Here is a 19,547-nt window from a genome sequence, read left to right as displayed (position 1 = left end):
TTAATGGATGCATAATTTTACAGGTATCATGTTGTCAAATGGTTGGTCTTATGTGATCGTGTCACTTGACTTCTTGAGACATTTTGGATTCAAGACATTTGACCTCATAATGCTGCCAAATCACACCGCATGATGTAATCGTCGGTGAAACAAATCCAAAGCATACAAATGACACCATACGGACCGACTCTGAGGGACGACTTGCTCACACCGAGTCATTGCTGCCCTGTTGTAGGTGGTTGTGTACTTTTTAACTGTTACCGACGTCAAAAGAAATCAAGAAGACTGCATTTCCGTCGTCTAGACATAAGACTGAATGCTAAAAAAAAAGAAAAAATGCGACAAAGCAATGTGAGTCACTTTAATGTGAAAAACAAATTATTTCCTGTACGTCACCGAATGGGGTGATCCATCACTGCCAGGAGCCTCTTATGATATCCACAAATTCTTCTGCTTCTTCCTTGACAATCGCACCATGTTTTTGTAGTTCATTTAAAAAAATTTAAAAAATGAATGAATCATTGAATAAATAAATAAATAAATAAATACACAAATACATAAATACATAAATAAATAAATAAAAATGACATAATGGTCACAATAATTTTTCTGAACTGGCCTTTATTGCGAGACAGAATTCATGGGACCCCATAAACCATTAAAAATAATTTGAGCTATTACTCATGGCGGGTCACCGTGACAACACACTGCTAAAACTACACCATAATGATTACCAAACACGCACATACTCCACAGCTGAGTTGGGTATTCATTATGAAATTAAAAAGGAATAAAACTGTGCCACCAGGAAGGACTTCCCCACCTTCGCCAATCTAAGTTCTGTAGCGAGCTGGGCTGGCTCTACTCCAAATATAGATCCTTATTTGAATCAACACTAAATTACTACGACAAGTGATGGGTTCTTCTTCAGCCCACCAAGCCCTTTAAAAGTCTCTCAATCAGGTGGCTTTAAGTGATGCTGCTGAGATGGAAACAAATGCTAAATAAAACAGCCTCCCCTCGCCAAGTTTTCCAAGTACAACACTGTCGGGGAGAAGCCGGCAGCAAAACGACCCAATTACTCGTTCATGTTGCTTTAACTTTGGTTTATTTTTATTTCATTTGCATGACACACGAGCACCTTCTGTCAACATGCCACGGTGGGGTTAGGCTAGGGGACAGTGGCAAGGACGACAAAGTGGAGCAGTGAGCACGTTTCAGCAGGGGGGGGGGGGGATACTCTTACATGCAAACAGTTCTATCCATGCCCCCCTTCCATACGCCTCCTCCCACCATAGCCCCTCCCTCCTTCAATCCCTCACGCAGAGAGCTGAATTCGTCTCTCCAAAGCTCCTCTTTCTCCCCTCCGCAATAAAACTTTCACAAGATGGCTCAGCATCACATCTGGCCGAGGAGTGCAGGAAGTCGTATTCTCCTCTCTGATCTATTTATGGCTCATCAGCATTTATACACTCGTGCATTCTGCTCCATGTGTGGGGCCTTTTGAACTTGTGTAACTGCACATTCTAGCTGGTAAGCCACACCAACGACCACAAGACACAAGCGAGGCTGCGACAGTTTTCACTTGACATCGTTTGAGACTGTGTTGGAATTCGGAGCACTTCATGTCCACGGAAGGTTGTTTGAGGCTGATTGTTTTAGTCCTGCTTTATGGGTGCATGCTTATTTATTTAAATATGTTCAATAAAATACCAAATCATTTATCAGTGTATGTTGTAAACATTCTTTCAGAATTATTCGATGCATTGCAAAATATTTAATAAGATTTGAAGAGCATATTTGATTGTATTTGGTCCTATAATGAGGTTTTTATCGACAGGTGTAACGGTTAATCAACTGATCAACCCCTAATCAATTATCAAACACAATGGATGAATATTTCGAGTCCTTAAATTAATGACCAAATCCTCTGAATTTGAGCCTCTCTCACTAATCAATATTGTCAAATTCCCGAATTTCTCCATGAAAGCAGACTGACTGTGCTGACTCAAAATAAGAAATTCGCGAATATGTGCTTTTGCTTTGGAAAACCATGATCAACATTTTCCCCTATTTTCTGACATGTAATTGAATCATCATTATCAACAAAATAAACATTAAATTAATCATTCATTACAATTATTGTTAGTTGCAGCTCTAGTTATTGTTCTTTATTTCAAGCAATGCACCTTACATCCAATAATATCATGTTATTAGGCCTTCCTACTACGTTCCAAAAATATACATTTTGCATTAATTGGGGAAAAAAAAATCATAAGTTTACTGTACATAGTTGTGAATGCGTGTTTGTCTCTGTGTGCCCTGCGATTGGCTGGTAGCCTGTCTTTGGCTGTACCCGACCACAAAGTATTCATTTGATGTCAAATCATATTTTTCCACATTAAATTTGGCTAATAAAACAAGAGCGAAGTGCAAGATTTTTTATTCATAGGTGGAATAAGTCTTTTGATATTGCAGGCATCAAGCAATTAATCCAACATTTACTTTCAAATGCGTTTGTTTCTGGCTCCTCTTCATAAAATTTTCCTGCAGCGCTGCTTTTGTTCTCCACTATCCACGTGCACCTCCAGGATAAAAGCACACATCACATTCCTCTTTCCTATTAAACCCGGGTCCTCGGTTCTTGCTTTGAAGATTTAATCAGGCAGATTTCCTTGATTAATTCTCTACATGTCCTTTCACGGTACATAATCACAGAGTTTGATATGAATCCTGGTTGGATGCACACTTTTGATGGAGCACAGTCCCCAGGTACCTTCATTAGCCTGATTATGCACATCCAAACACACTCCATCCACCAGTTTGCACGTAATTAGGTTAATCCTATTCCCCCATCTTCTCCTCCTCTGCTGGCACATGCAGATCTCAACAAATGTACACTCACACATTCGAGACGATAGCAACTTAATATGATTTTTTTTTCTGTTATAGTCTTCGCAGTGAGTCAATGAAGAAACGTGACCGTAACGCTAATGTTTGTTATCAGACAGGCCGGTAACATTGTTAAATGCTGACATCTAGCGGCCAAGTGCTCCAATTTCATCTAACCAATTTTATATCAGTAATGTCACCATTTATACACTTGGAGGCGCTGTAAACCGACAGCCATTTCTCCAATCCACTTAGTAGCGTTAACAAAAGCGCAATAAAAAAAAATCGCGCAACTCACACAAGAAAATGATCTCGTGTGTAGATTCTCAAGCTTTTATTTGTGCTTGTGTGTGATTTCTTCCCCCCTTTTCGTTGAATAAAAAAACTGTTATTATGCTGTATGAATGGATGGGAAGATTCTGTTTGGTGTATGTACAGTAGAAAAACAAAGATGCAATACGTGTAGTAAAACATTTTTTTGTTTCAGTTCAGTGAAATTAGATAACATCCGATGGCACACCTAATGATTGTTCATAGTACTATAATATACTGTGGAACAGTGATTTAGAAACTAAATATTTAACAAGTGTGCTTGTCTTCCCACTACACTTCCATTAGATTTAGCAAAAAAAAATGTTCAACGACCTCTTGAGTTTTGCTATTCTCTAAAAATAAACAATTTTATTGTGGGTTTATGTGAGACCGTGATGTTTTAAATGCTCAGCACACATAAGGGAACGTGTCAGGCTGACGCGTGGAGTTTGCATGATGTCGGTGGGTGTGCATGGGTTTTCTCAGCTACTCCGGCTATCATGATCTTTATTAGAATTTTTTTTCTCATTTTCATTGGAAGTTTTTTTTTGTTGTTGTTTGTTTGGTTAAGCCCGTCACTTGTACCAATCAGCTCTCTTTTTGTGGCCATTCAATACAAATATATAGCTAATTATTATTTTCTTTTAGGCTGGGGAAAAAGCTTCAAAGACATTCTCAAAAGCTTAAATTCAGTATTAGGCTATTGATGAGAACAGAATACTTAATGACGCTTGCCTTGAAGGGCAGCAAAAATGCATGCCATTTGTTTCCCCAAATGACAAAGTTGCGCATGAGAAATTAAGACACACATTTATATTTTGTGCACCTGTTATATATTACATTATTTTGTGTCCATCTCCCACCTATTTTGAATGTACTGTATGTATATAATGTTTGGGTTATTTTTTGTTTTACGTCAGACCTGATTTGATTCACAAATTAAAAGAGAGTCTCGAACAAGTCCAGAAGAAAGACAAGTGAGGCTGTGTAAGTGTAAAGTGAGTGTACCTTGGATAATTCAAAGCTATTTCATACAGTGTTGCTCAAACTAAAAGAGCATCAGCTTCCTTTGAAACATCTCCCACATCAGAGTGCAGTGGCAGGGGTCATGGGGTCAAATGGGGTCAGGTCAACACAACAGCAATTCTTCGATTGATGCTGAAACTGCAAACATTCCTGTGGGCTTTGGACCTCTCTCCATATTCATAGACAGGAATATCTTTCATGTCCACTGTCACGTGTTTTGTTATTCATCGCGCGCCACACACACTTAGTTTGCCTGGTCAGTATAGTGCAAATACACTGCAAATACACACGCAGGCTTATGCTAATCCCTGGGAAAACAAGGCGATAGGTTTCTCCCTAGCATGGGATGTTCGTCAAGGATTACCATCTGCAATGTAACTGCCAACATCATATTTAGCTCACAACATATTTAGCGGGTGTGCTTTGCAAGCATCTCAGTCACCACTGTTGACATATTCATATTTGGCTATATTGGGGATTTTGAGAGGCGCACTGTGATCGTGACACTTTTGACCATGATTCTTTAAGGACCGTTCCCACCAATGAGCTTTGACCTGCACTGACCTTCTCACCTCTGGCTACGTGACCTCTCAGTGGGTGGCCTCCACGCTGACCAGCAGCAGGAATCACCTCAACTGCATGCTTTCAGATAGATAGATAGATAGACAGCAAGCTAGCTAGCTTGCTAGCTAGCTAGAGGGCTAGCAAGATAGATAGATAGATAGATAGACAGCTATCTAGCTAGCGAGCTAGCGAGCTAGAAAGCTCGATAGATAGATAGATAGGTAGATAGATAGACAGCCAGCTAGCTAGCTAGCGAGCTAGCAAGCTCGATAGATAGATAGCTAGGTAGATAGATAGACAGCCAGCTAGCTAGTGAGCTAGCAAGATAGATAGATAGATAGATAGATAGACAATTAACCATTCCACCTTTATGTTAGTCATCAGGCTACTTTCTGGTTCATGGGGAGTGAACAGCAGGTGGGAAGCAGCATAACAATTTTGGAGGGTGGACGGTTCCATTGATGCCATGAGGGCCTTTTGCGTCAAATTGATCATAAAGAGTAAGTCAAGTCAAGACATTCTCTTTTCAGTACTATGTTCTATGTGTCTTGGCTAGTCTAAATACTGTATTCTGGTAAATATTGTTTTTGTGAAATTTGAGTTAAGAAGACTCCAATGCAATGTTTCCAGTAAGCCGAGGAGGCTGACAAGTTACTTAGCAACGCATTATTGTCGACTGAAACTGACCTCAAAGTGATCATGGGCTCACTAGGTCATCATCACTGCTCACCTGCTTTCTGCTTTTGGTCACATAACGCACCTTGCCATTATTAGGCTGCAAGCAGGTTGTTTTCAGTGGGAAGTGGCCATTGAGCTTGCAACAATTACACAGCGGCCACAGTAGATAGAAGTGGTTGAAAATAATTTAAAAAAACAAAAAACATTCCTTTATCTGCAACCTTATTAGATCTTCAGCAAAATGTGATTGATCTTTGTTCTCATACGCCACACCTCAACAGAATTTGGGGGAATTTTATTTTGCATTTATTGTGAAATAATGCCATTTGTAGATTTGTGTGCTTGTATCTAATTATTAAAAGGGATAAAAAAATTAATAAAAAAAACAAAGCTAGTGGCGAGTAAAGAAATTTGCCCAGTATTGCGGCTAAAGTTGTGGATGAGAAGATCGAGTGCAATGTTAAATTCCAGGGGAGGATTATTCCATCCTGGTGTTTGTGAAAAGGGAAGTGGAAACTTAAGCCATAATCACACATTTCTATCTTTCAATCCTACGTTGTACGTCAGCGGTTTCATTAAAAGATGGCTGCAGGATTAGTACAGATAAACCACAAAATCTGTCAAAAAAGAAAAACAAGTGAAATGAAGTCGGACATCAACAAGGAAGCTCGGAGCTGTTGAACACAATGTTCGTCAGTTGATCATCCATCTTTTAATGTCAATATCCAAAAGAAACAAATACAAGTCCAAAAGCCAACATTTTATGGAAGTAATGTCCATTTCATCTTAAAACATTTGCTAACCTGAGAGTAACATTTTTCTTGCGAACCGCTCATTCATTTTCTTCTTCATATTCTTTTCCTTAAAGATCTACAACACAGTGCTACAAAAAGGAATATTTACAGACCTTCCCAAATTAGGTGACACACGACAAAAAAAAAAAACTACGTACAAAGGGAAACATGGCAAGGAATGACACCACAAATCTTAAAAACACATATACAGTAGATCAAATATTGTGTGTATTAAATTAAGCAATAAATAAAAATACATTACATTTATGTAGAATATTTGTTGCTACCAAAAAAAAAAAGAAGTGCTTTTATGAATCGGACATTGCGGAATGATCCGTCATGAGAATTCCCATTTGGATCCATTTGGTTATCAGTTTGGAAAGAAATATGCAACTTAGAGTACGTCAAGCATTTTCTAACTTATTCAACTAGTTTTTTTGTGCACCCCACACCTGATCACATAGTTGGAGTTTTTGTTAGTCTCTGTAGACGGGGGTTATCTGTCGGGGGGTCATGTGAGGCGGATGGTAGGAGTCATATGACGGCTGCACGCCATAGCCGCTCTGAGGCGGGTACAGGCCGTGGTCCACGGGGGACGGGGAGTAGTGCGACGGGGCTAAGTAGTGAGGTGACGGCTCCTGTTTACTGACCAGGTTGCTGCTGATGCTCAGGGGCGGAGTAGGGGGGCCCTCGTAGGGGGGCGTCCCCACCCCGCCCGTGTTATACTCATTTGGCGAGTGGCTCTCGTACGCACCTCCTTTCACGGCCCTCAGGTGGAGCAGGTGAGCGGAGTCAAAGCTGCCGTAGGGCGGACTCGGCAGGCCCGGGGAGGCGTAGCTCGCCAGGCCTCCGAGAGACACGGGGGGCGGCCGGATTCTGTCGTCGGGCCTCGCGCCCACACCGGGCGCCGGGCCCAGCTGTAGACACCCGGCGACCAGGTTGCTGGTGGGTTGCGAGAGGCCCTTGCACAGGGTCTCCATGAATGCCCGGCTCTCCATGGAAAGACCCCCCTCTAGGGCAGCGGAGAGTGCGCAGATGTAGTTGCGGGCCAGACGCAGGGTTTCGATTTTGGACAGTTTTTGGGTTTTGGAGTGACAGGGCATGATGCTGCGCAGGTTCTCCAGCGCGTCGTTCAAGCCGTGCATTCGCGAGCGCTCCCTGGCGTTGGCTTTGACGCGCCGGGCGCGAAAGCGCTCCTGCCTGGCTTTGGTCACCCGCTTCCTCTTGGGGTTGCATTGTTTGGATTCGTTTTCACCCTCCTGCCCTCCCTCGTCTTCCTTGTCGTCTTCCTCGACCTCCTCGCTGCCCTCCTCTCTGAGCTGATGGTCACCCTCCATCCACTGCACGGGGCTGACGTCTTCCTCTCCCTCCCCTTGTCTGGCATAGGGCTTAATCATCATCGTCTCTGCAAGCGACACAATCGTTAGCGTGAGCGCTAATACAACACTTCCTTCGCTTCATTGCGTAATCTGATGGGATGGAATGTTTTCTAGATAATATGGCTGAGTTAGTTATAGATTATAACATTACTATTTGTAAGTGAGGTTTTGGTTATCGAAGGGAAGAATAAATACAAATATATTTTTCATTCATATAAAACTGAGTATTATTATCCTTTTAAACGCAGTATGCATTAAATCTTTCATGGTCTCACTAAATTTGAGGTGGTGGCTGCTCAGATCAGCACTGGGATTCAGCATTTACTCTTTTTTTTTTGCATAATATGCTACTTTCTACCATTTTAATTTTTAATTAAGTTTGCGACCAGCATGTTTAATCATTCAAGTAGAAGTTGCAACTGAATTTGTGTCTGTCATGACTGCAATGTCCCTAAAATGTGTGAAGGCAGGATTGGACGTGTACACCTTTTACATAATTTTGAGGATTCATAATCAAATCTAAAACACCGTCTTTGATCACAAAACAACTTTAAATTCATGCAAGTACTTTATCTGGGTTTTGGGTAACGATTGTAGTCGTTTTAATATACTGTATTTTTCAGCACCGGACAGTTCTCCTTGTCCTACAGTTGCTTATTAGCCAAACTTTTTTTTTTTTGACAAGCATTCAGAAAGCAAGTTTCCACCCATCTATGCAATCCAATTCCTTGTCTCTTTGCCTCACTTGGTTGTAATCCCAGTCAATGTCTGAACTGGTAAAGCCCCGGGAGGATAAAGTCACTGACAGGTTGAGACTCCAATCTGGGCCATCGTAGGATTTACTCCGCGGATGAAGCGGCGACCACGGGATTAAAATGGAACCCTGGCGACCCCAGATCAGACGACAGAGAACTCTGGATGAATTGAAATGCATCTATCTCCATTTGCAGAAATATTCTCTCCCTCTTCCATTTGTTTAATAGCACAAGAGGTAGAGCAAACTATTATTTGGATGTTTACAGGTCACAAATTGCGTTTATTTTCTCTCTTGGCTGCGTTATTAAGTTTGTCGAGGATGCTCTCGTCTAGTCGTCTTTGAAAACTAGTGAAAAGCTAAACTCATGAACACCAAGAATACTCATAAGAGACGTACCTGTCCTCTCGAAGTTTGTCGTCCGTCCAACAGTCAAACTTTGTCACGTCTGTCCATCAATCAGAGATGTGTGGCTGTGGGCCTCTGCAGAGCTGCAGCGCAGTCTCGGTTGAGGGTCACCCTGCAGGGGCTCTGGCTTTAACCTCCACTTACAAGCTCCTCCTCCCGTCAGCCAAGTTGCGCGTGGCCGGCCCGTGGCTTCAGGCCCACACGGCGCCCCCCGTGCGTGTCTGCTTGCGTGTGTGCGTGTGTGTGTGTGCTGTTTGGGGGGGGGGGGGGGGGGGGGCCTTTGTTGCACGTTTAGGGAGACGCGCTCAGCCGCCTGAGCTTAACTGTATGTGACAGCTTGAAGTTGCATGCGAGCAGGTGTTTGCTGCATGCCCTCTCGCAGCCAGCCGTCCCCTTGCTAAACTGTTGCACAAGTTCATCTCACCCAAGAGGCAAGTCAGACCACATGAGGTGGTTTCGCATTCGAGATGTCTCGTGCGTGGACACAGCGCCAAAACTCCCGACGCACGCGAGAGCGGGGCAAGAAGGAAATAACTTTTTAATGGCGTTTAAAAATTCCTGACTCGTTATAAAGCATGACAGACGGAAACAGAAACAATATTTGGCAACGATGTGTTGTTGTTTATTGTTTACATTTCAACCTAACAATTGTTTATATTTCAACCTAACAAATTAGATTACTGGCTGTATTTTGTCATGGGATGTATTTGCGTATTCCTTTCAGCTGCAGAGAGGAATGTTCGATTTATTAACTGTATTTTTCTCCGCAAAATGTACTAAATGAAAGCAACATATTATGCAATAATTATGCATATTATAACAATTTTATTTATTAGGTTGTTATTTTTTTTTTTGTACTTGTTCAGGTGTATTGTCATGAAATGATTGTTCTTTGTAATGGGTTAGAATGAAGTATTGTGGTTTTTTTGGGTGATAACTGTTTCAGCGTATTATATCAGATATCATAAGAAATTTACTGTCAGTTACATGTTTCATTTCAGAAGGATACAATTTGGCATTTATTGAGGATGACATTTTCATTTGCGCCAGTGGGAATCACTAGAAATTCATTCAAGTGTGAGTTAGATTAAAGGACACTTTAGGAGGCAATGCATAATTGTTTTTTTTTTTCATATATATTTTTTATTGAACTGTAAATAATTTAATCATTTAGTTGTAATGCATTCAATCTATTACCGAGGCTTGTGTCATTTATGTCCATTCTAAATATTTACAATGGTTGAGATTTTAAAAATGTAATGTTTAATCATTTAAACCACAAATTTGATGTAAATGCCAGAAAGGCCCGCATTTAGAACATTTGCTTTGATGTGATAAAAAGCCATGGATTGAGTCATACTTTTTTTTTTTTTTTTTTTTTTTTTACAAGATATGTGATTGAAAGTGTCTTTGATTACTTTTGTCGGCTTTATCGCTGGTGTCGGGCGGCAAATTCACAAGCACCAATTGTGTAAATTTCACATTTTTTTTCTTCAAATTAGTCAGTCCTGCGCCATGCATGTCACCTGAAAAGTCACGATTTTGCAAGTACAAGTTTTCCGCCCGAAGCCAGCCAAATGTGTTTTCAAGGCATTCAAAGAAGGTCGTCACCAAACTAATGCATGTGCAAGAAACCGGAAGGATTATGCAAAGAAGTTACACACAAATTAATCATTATCAGTATAAAACAACACACTGAACACGAGACCTTTCAAAAAATAAAATGCATGCTGGCGTTAAAATGTCAGATATGTCACAGAGATGATTTTGGCTTAGTTGAGTAAGAGGTCAGAATCGGAACGAGATGAGGACTGAGACTCTCCCCCTTGGTATTTATTTACCCTGCCGAAAAGTGCAAAGTGTATAAAGTGCAAAGCCAGAGTGTGAGCTGCTCAGTCCCTGTTCATCTCCCGGGCGATCCGATTCCACACCTGCAGCCTGAATTGGGAATTGCAATGTTGGGCCTACTGCCTCCCCTGGAGAGACGCTAGCTCGCCGAGACCTTGTGTCCTCCTCACTCTAGTCACCATGATGCCCAACTACATACATTTATTTGGGATTTCATTGCAGGCTGCATTTTTTTTTTTTTCTTGATGGGGGGAGGGGCGAGGGACGGAAATCTGCTCACTTTTTTTGCCCTACTTATTTTAAACAACATATGTTTGAAAAGTGCTACATGTGCTAATTCACTGGCCACTTCATTAGGTACACCTGCACAATTTTAGAAGCAAAGAATTCGCCTTGACGACGGTAACTGCTCACTTATGATTGACGCTGTCGTTGAGGAAATGCTTTGACTTACAATCAGAAATTTGACTCTTGACTCAACTCACTTCACAACAAGCAGGTTTAGCAAAAAGTGGCTTTAAGCGATTTTTTGCTACCCTCTTGTGGTGTCATAAGCTTTGAAGAGACAGAACACAAACGATGGCACAACACATGTAGACAGACAATATAACAATGCTAAGGCATATTTTCTTTATCCTCTGCAAAGATTGACTAATATTACGATGGCTCACTGAGGGGACACACCAGAAGGAGGAAGCACAATCTCTGTTGAAATTGAAACAAAAAAAGTGGCATTGTGATGAATTATTTACATATGTCATTAAAGCATGTTTCAAAGTGCCGTTTTTCTCCTTAAAAAAAGCACATTGCAAACATTTTTGTCTTTTTACAGTGGCTGGAATGTTCATCCATTCTCAGCCGATCTCTCTGTAAGAACACTTTGCATTATCCTGTCTTTCCAAGACATGTGTGAGCTGCACAGTATCGCTGAAGTGATTGTAATATTTTCTTTTTTCCAAATGAACCCATCCAACCTCACTTCAGTAGACACGGAACGGGCACACACACAATCTCCAATTCCCTTCGAATCGCTTGTGCTTCAATGTGTGTGACTGTTGGGGATAGAGGCTTCTGTCCATCTGTTGTACTCAAAATCCATGGAGAGAAGTCACCTCCACAGCGTGAGGAGTGCATACATGTATGTATGAGAGTGTGCATGTGTGTTCATTTGCGAAGACGAAGGGGATTTCAGCTGATTGCATGTAAAGCCATAAACTTGATACTTCCCCAAAAATTGGCCAGCAACTCAGATCCAGCGGTCAGCACTAATTTTCTTTGCGTTCAATACGAATTTGACATTTAATTCAACAAGAGTATGCTTTTATTTTTATTTATGATATGTATTTTAATTGCCACACCATAAAGTTGCTAGTTATTGTTTCTACTGTAGAAAAGAATTTGAACTCCAACAAGTCCATTATGTAGACCGCACGCCTACAAAATCAAGTTGGATGTGTTCACCCCCACAATGGCGCAAACGCCCATTTCTGGTTGTGGCCATCTAAAGTCAAATACCAAATGAAAGAAAACGGCAATGGGCCCATTGTGTATTTAAACAACCACATAGCTTCCATTTGGCCAGTTTTGCTTAATGCTAACAAACAATGCAAAACACCATAAATTGGCTAATAAATAGCATCAGACTTTTAACCCTTTTAAACAATAATTATTTAATACAGCAATAGTCAAGAATAGATTATTTATCCTCTGTGAAGAACAAATAATGTGACTGCAACTTATTGAAGACCATCTGTATTTATTCGTATGTCTGTATTATACTGCCACGAGGTGGCCAAAGCGCACACACCAGAAGGAACAGCACATGTCCATTGAAATGAAGCAGACAATGTCTCCAAATTGGTTGAATTATTATTTTTTTGCATTGTATCTGCAACTGCATATTTTTATGAAGTATAATGTTTAAGAATGCTGTATCCCAAGGCTCCAAAATTTTAATTTTACTGCCATGCGCAGTTATTCACGTTGGTGCAAACTTGTTAAAATATTACTTAAAATTGCTTAAAACGTTAACAAAGACATTATGACGGCTCAAGTTTTGCCTCTGGAATCGTTCATTTCTATTTCCGTTTTTTTTTTTTCAGTAATGGAAAGTGGACCAACATGGGTTGTGTTTGCGTTTACTGTCCACACTTTTTTCCCCCCTTACTTTCCCCGCAGTGGATAATCTTTAAAAGTAAAGAAACCAAAGTTATTGTGAGTCCACGCTGGTTTACAATACTCAACCGTTTAATACGTCCAACTCAGCCGAGACTGCAACTCCCCATATGTATGCGTTCACCTCAAAAAATTATAATATGCTAATAGCGGTGACAATATGGCGAGGATACAAAAAGTGCAGAGAATGAACGTTGCTACGAGTTTCATGGTCCCCCATCAACTTTTGAATTGACCCACATCCATGCCACACTTGAACCTCCCTCCAGCCCGGCGCCGACCCGGGGGAGACTGGGGTGATGTTGACCATGTGTCCCCCTACTAACCATCTCATTGATGGACCCCACGACGGGATAAAATAGTCCCCTCGACCCCACCCCCTCGCCTCGCTAAACCCCCTTAACCCTTCTCTAAAGCCGCTGTTGGCCCCCCGTCGAGCGTGCTCATTGGCTGACCGCCTTCGGGCGTCCCTTTTTCACGGGCCTATTGTCTGGGCCCGTAAGCAGCTTTGTTTCTGCATGTGCAGCTGGGCTAGCCCGCGCTGCCATTAGCCGCAACACGCTACACACAGAGCGGGATAATATAATTACAAAACAAAAGTCAGGTGGCTCACGAGATCTGCCAGGAGAAGCCAATTTGGGGGAGATGCAAGGACACGCTGGCGGGTGGCCAGCTATAATTCGATTATGAAGTTGTGTGAATGACAAAAGAAACAATTGAATCTTTTTTTTTCTTTTATTTGCCCCACTGTGATTTAATTGAATTCCATTTGGGCTGCAAAAACGGCTGCGTGAATAGAAAGAAGATTTACTCTTCCAATTTAGTGGTCACCCGCTCAGCAAATTCGATATTCGGCGACAAAATTGCAGGAGAAATTGTCCCGCCTCCCCTCCCTCCAACACGCCGACTGCATGTGAGGCCCGGAGCAGATGAATGACCGAGACTCTGAGTTTTTGCTCCAAACTGACGGCTCTTGTGCTCTCATTGTGCATGAATGCACACAGACGAGTGGACAATGGGATCAGTGGCAGATCCATCTCCTGTAATGCTTTCTTTAAACACGGCTGCAAGTGTGTCCCCCTGTTCTGTCGGCAGACCCGAATTTATCCTGTTAGTCACCCTAGATGAGTGAAAAAGACTCAAATCAACCCCCCATCCCAGCTGGACACACACACATAAACGCTGCAGCTTTATAGACAGCTGATATGAGCAGGTTTAGCTGGTGACTACTGTTTGCAGCAGGTCAAGCAGAACAGCATCGGTTAATGTCTTTTTGTCTCTGCGGTCCGTACCGCAAAGACTGTTTTTTAGGGCTTTCGTCGAAGACAATAAGCAATTGTGTCAAATGGACACATGCTCGTTCTACTCAAGGGCTGGTGTCAGTATTGTACCCACTCGGGGTGTGTAAATGGCCATTTTGTGCCCCATTACGCGCAGTTGGATCCTGCCCCTTGCCGGTGCGCCACATTCTCATGCTCCTCACAAATATTTCAGCACAATTTGACACAGCGTTTACTTTTTATTTATGCGCTTGTGCATACAAATGTTGAGAAACCGTTGGTAAGTCACAACTCATTTGGGACAGTTGATTAGGAACAGTTCAGAGAACGTCGTTAAAAGTGCACAAAGTACGGCGAGGTGTTTAGTTTGGAATCCCATCAAACACCTTTGAGAGGAACTAGAACAGAGATTTTGAGACGATCTGACCTCACAAATGTTCTTCTAGATCAGGTGTGGGCAAACTACGGCCCGGGGGCCACGTGCGGCCCGTTAAACGTTTTAATCCGGCCCGCCGAACTTGAAAAAAGTTCAATAAATAAACGTTGTTAATGTTTTATTTATATCAGACTTCATATTTTCTTTGTGTCCAGGTGTCCCAAAACCTTTGGCAAAATAGTTTGTACCGTTACATCACTTGGAAATTGCTTTATTAAAGCATTTCGGAGTCAAATCTTTCAAAATCTTTCAACTCACAAGACAGTGATTCCTCAATATTCCTCATCAGTCAATGTGTTTGTTTGCGTAGGAATGTCACAACATAAACAACTAGAGACTCCTGCATGGGTCGTTCAGGTCCTGGGTGTCGCGGGGTAAGCTGTGCCAATATATTTCTTCCCATCGCCGTAGTAAGAATTATCCCACGTGTATGTTTGGATGATCAGGTCCTTTCCACCCAGACTCAAACGACATCTGAGAATGGATGACAAAAAAAAAAAAAAATTGTGAATCAAATCTAGCAAAGATGAGCTGACGATACAAGACGACGACGACGCTTACTGTTTTCCGGGCCTGGTGATGTAACACAGGCTGTAAATGGCAAAGTCAAATTCGGGGCTGCAGCCAATGACTGCAGAGCCCACTTGCTTGAAGTAGCCATCCCACTTGAACTGCATTCCCAGCACGTCCGGGTAGGTTGTCCACTGCGAGTAGGAAGATGAGGCAGAAGGTGAAGGAAGCGCAATAAGCAGGTTAGAGCATGACAAAGAACCAAAGAGTTTGTGTTTACGGGCCCGTTGAAGCTGTGGCTGTAGTAATTCAGGAGCCCTCTTTTCTCAAGAAGGTAAAACTGGATCCAGTTGTGGAAGCCTGACACCTTCCCTCCCTTGATCTCACCTGGAACACAAAGACATTTCCATTCTTTATATTCTTATATGCGCTGACACTTCATAAAAATGCTTGAATTTTTGTTGCGTGTCAATTTTCAAAAGAGCTTGAAAACTGAATAACGTCTGTTATGGTGCATGAATTTGATTTATGGAACTAAATGGTGGTTTGTCTATGTCAACCTTTCTTCTGGATATCAAAGAGAGCAGTATTGGTTAGTGGGACAGATGTTAAACTCAAGGCCTGAGGGCCAAATCGGGCCCGCCACATAATTGTACGGGGCCTGCTAAAACAACTGCTGTGTCTAGAGTCTACTTCGTTTTTTCTTAATTCTGTAACAAAAAGGGCATTTTAACTTTATTTTTATAATGTTGAGCTATTTTAAGATTTTTCGGACATTTTTTTTAGTTCTGATTTCAAGCTTTTATTTAATTAATTTTTTTTATAAGGAAATTTCACTTTTAGATGATTTCTGAGGCAGACCCTAACTACAGTGTGGCCCAGGGCAAGTTTGTTTTATCTCATGCAGGTACATGTCATTGCAATTTATCATTGTATCCTGTAATTTTTGCTATGTGGTACAATTGATTAACTTTTTAAATTCACAATGCATCATCATGTCCTGTGAAAAATCCAATCTGCCCAACTTGCACAAATGGCAATAAATCTCAATTCTGTTTTATTCTATAATGCGACGACATTAAACAATAACATAAAATGAGAGAAAAAGTAGACTTGTTGTTACCAAATATTTGTTTTGTCACAGCATTTTTTTTCTTTAAATATATTGAATTGGTCAACACGTCTTGACCAATCAGATTGTTTTTAGCATGTTGAATAAACAAAAAAAGTGTTTCCTGTGTCCTTCAATTTTTCTGTCTGCAGCCCTTAGTTGAAAATATGTTGATTATATTACTTTGCGTCAAACCTGCAAAAATGTGCTCAAAACCACTGGAATCCATCTTCCTGTTGTTTCGAGAGTACAGGCCGAACCACATCATCTTCAAGTCATGTAGGAAATCTTCCTCTGACTTGTAGACACCTTCAAGGGCAAAAGAACATCTTTTTAGACAAAATATGGATGTGCGTGTTTGTGCATCGTGACCTACCCTTGGTGTACAAGAAGGCAAAGAGTTCTCGGCCCAGCTCGGTGTTGGACATGGTCTCCCTGAGGAAGACATCCTGCTCAGTCGTCTCCTCTGAGCTAACGTCCTCTGTTTGTCCAGTCATCCTGTTGTAGTTGTCCAGCAGAGCCAGGAGAGCCGCATAAGTGGGCCTGGAGAACAAACCATTCTCATCCAGAAAGCGGAAAAAACTGAAAGCACACAAACATGACCTGATGTCAAACTGACAAGGAATACATTTGAAAGCGCCTTTAAACGATGAGGTGTTGCCTCACGGGCGAGAGGAAAGGTCTTCCTGGGAGCCGCTCTGAGATCCCGAGATCAAAACCTGGGGGTCAATCTCCAACTGTGAGGCCGAAGCCCGGTTTGAGTCCAGAGCGTAAAGTGCTTCAGAGATGGATTTGATCTCAGCATCGGTGATCACGGAACCACCTCCTGTTTCGCCACCTGCGCATGTACACCATCGATATAATGTGACATTGTGACTCCAAAACTGCAAACAAACTTTTGAAGCTGTTTGCTCTCGGACTACACTGACACCTGCTGGTGGCGTAGAGTAATTGATTCCTGTTCAGTTTTCTTGGCCACTTGTAGAGGTTCTGAATATTATCATTTCGTGACCCATTCACCTGTACCGTTTATTTTAAATGTATTTATTTCTTTGTAATTCTACAGCCGTAAAGAAGAAGGAAGGTTGAACATTTGTTTATTTTACTTTTGTAAACAATATTTAGCGACCATTTATTCTTGCACTCACCAATAATAAATAAATAAATAAATAAAACGGTATACATCATGTATTTTAGCCCTCTATAACGGCCCCATATATTGACAGGCAGAACAATACAATGCTCGTCCACTAGGTGGCATAATATCTGTATTCACCTGTTGATAATCTCACTTGTTATTAACTGAAAAGGCCCAGATTTCACACCGAGTAGGAAATCAGGTGAGTCAATTAAATTGAGTTCATCACTATTTCTTTATATACTCAATAAATATTTTGTGGGTTTGTGTCTTGGTATTTTTCTAATGGAAAATGCCTTGGCGCAAACATTGTACATTTTTTTTTTGCTTTGACTATTTAATTTATCTGTAATTATTGTGACTAAGGGTCACGGTCCATCGTTGCGGTGAGCAAGTGTTCTTCATTAGGCAATAGAGCAATGCACGTGAGTGAGCTTGTTTTCTTCTCTGGCTTACCGTTGCATACGTCTGCATAGTCTCCGCAGCAGTTGTTGTTCTGCGTGCACTTGGAGTTGCAGTGGCACTTATTTTGGGAGTTGTATTTCTCATTGCATCGGCCTTTACATGAGGTGGAGCCAACTAAAAAAAAAAGGGAAAGGGGAACACATGCAATGGTAAGATATTGGTGGTAAATTCATGTATTGTACTTTCCAATGTACTAGACAATGCACCTTGGCTCGATAAAGGTGACATTTTGATGAGAATCTGACTAAACATGCTGATACGTGATGTCTTTTTTTTATTGGTTTAGAAAGCAAGCGCTTACCTTTGCAAAGTTCTGCATAGTCAGAGCAGCAGTCTCTGAAGCGCTCACAGGATGGATTACACTGACAGGAGAAGTCACTGTCAGTTCCAAAGCCACAGCGACTCTGACATGAGTCAAGGGAGTCTAGAAGGCAAAAGGAAGTATTACTCTTAGTGACCCACTAATAAGATCTGCTACAGTCATTAAATATAAACCCATACAGATGTGGAAGGAAATAACATCTTACTACTATGTGCTCGACAGAGCAGAGTAACCCAAAGTCCAAAGGCAACAATGAGTTTCATCCTGGCTCAAAGGTGACAAGGTGAACGGACCCTTGGTGTGGTCTTCCTTTTATAGACTAGAACCCATGTCACATGTCGGCCAGCCCACATGGCAGGAGTCACTTCACAACTTCACAAGATGTCTAAAATGCACTTTATACATGTTTCGCTCAGGTATTTGTATTGGCTTAATAATTGTTGACCCTAGATAGATTTTCTTAATGTGCAAATAAACTTGCTATCTTTTCTCTGTGAAAGCCAACACCTGCTTTTCACACCAACACTACTTTAATGTATTAAGAAAAAGCTCTGGCGGTGTATCAAATGTTGCGCTGTGATAACTTTTGCACTTTACATTTAATTATCATCCATGAAAGGATACATCCTAATGAATGTTCTTATTTGTCAATCTTTATAGTTAAGCCTGCATGTCAATTTGTTTATCGGACTGTCCGTGTGTCAGATGTTGTAATTCACAAAGGTTTTTTTTTTTTTGTTTGTTTTTTCTGACTGACCGGATTCAAATGAGTTAAGTCATGTCCAACTGCAGAGAAAATTAAGTGAAATATTTGAGGTAAAAATTGACATTGCAAATTCAGACATTGTGATTTGCTATTTTTTGTCAGCATTTTCAAATGTGATTATTTTCTCACTATTAATTTATATTTGACTTCCAATATTTTAGGGTTGCACAATATACCGTTAGAGAATAGAGACAGGCAACCTTTATTATTACACGGGCACACGAGTGATACTCCACATGTAATTAAATGAATGAATTAAATAAATTATGCCATACTATAATGTGTTCAGCTTTTTTAAGGTATAGCTAATTATATCTTTAATTATTGGGCGCAATATCTGCCACCACAACACCCTTCTTCTCTGTCTATAGGGCGATGCCTTTCTAACTCTCCGGAGATGATGGATACAGAGATAAAAAAGCGCCTAAGTTTTCAGTGGTATTTCACAGTCCTGGTGGCGTTTAAGTAGTTACACATTTAATCACATATAACTAAAAAGTAACTATGTGTAAATGCAACTAAATTACTGAATGACAGCAAATGTGACACGAAAGCCACAAGGTTTTAAATCAGTCTTGCGCCCTGCAGAAAAGATGTCAGTACAAAAAAAAATTGAGCTCCACCGCAGCCAGAAATTCAAGTTTGAACAGCAGAGCAAGAAGAATACCAGAAATATCTGGGTGGGGCAA

The 19,547-nt window shown here is 41.2% G+C and overlaps 2 protein-coding genes across 2 annotated transcripts; both read right to left on the bottom strand.

Moving 5' to 3' along the window:
• Positions 1 to 6,165: 6,165 nt before the first annotated feature.
• LOC148327248 (neurogenic differentiation factor 4-like) lies at positions 6,166 to 8,993 on the bottom strand. The gene is made up of 2 exons (XM_088309039.1): positions 8,799 to 8,993; positions 6,166 to 7,671 (listed from the first exon to the last, which is right to left on the bottom strand). The coding sequence occupies exon 2, from the start codon at positions 7,664 to 7,666 to the stop codon at positions 6,743 to 6,745; it is 924 nt and encodes a 307-aa protein (XP_088165165.1). The 5' UTR covers positions 7,667 to 7,671; positions 8,799 to 8,993; the 3' UTR covers positions 6,166 to 6,742.
• A 5,654-nt stretch (positions 8,994 to 14,647) lies between these two features.
• Positions 14,648 to 18,444, bottom strand: endou (endonuclease, polyU-specific). The gene is made up of 9 exons (XM_088307961.1): positions 18,298 to 18,444; positions 18,072 to 18,194; positions 17,762 to 17,884; positions 16,834 to 17,005; positions 16,544 to 16,749; positions 16,363 to 16,476; positions 15,337 to 15,443; positions 15,108 to 15,250; positions 14,648 to 15,020 (listed from the first exon to the last, which is right to left on the bottom strand). Exons 1-9 carry the CDS (start codon positions 18,353 to 18,355, stop codon positions 14,900 to 14,902), a joined length of 1,167 nt encoding a protein of 388 aa, XP_088164087.1. The 5' UTR covers positions 18,356 to 18,444; the 3' UTR covers positions 14,648 to 14,899.
• Between the last annotated feature and the right edge of the window lie 1,103 nt (positions 18,445 to 19,547).

The sequence above is a fragment of the Idiotropiscis lumnitzeri genome, chromosome 11 (genome assembly GCF_059441095.1).
Source record: "Idiotropiscis lumnitzeri isolate Australia: NSW breed Sydney's pygmy pipehorse chromosome 11, RoL_Ilum_1.0, whole genome shotgun sequence".
NCBI classification, from domain to species: domain Eukaryota; kingdom Metazoa; phylum Chordata; class Actinopteri; order Syngnathiformes; family Syngnathidae; genus Idiotropiscis; species Idiotropiscis lumnitzeri.
This window is presented reverse-complemented; position numbering and strand designations above follow the sequence as displayed.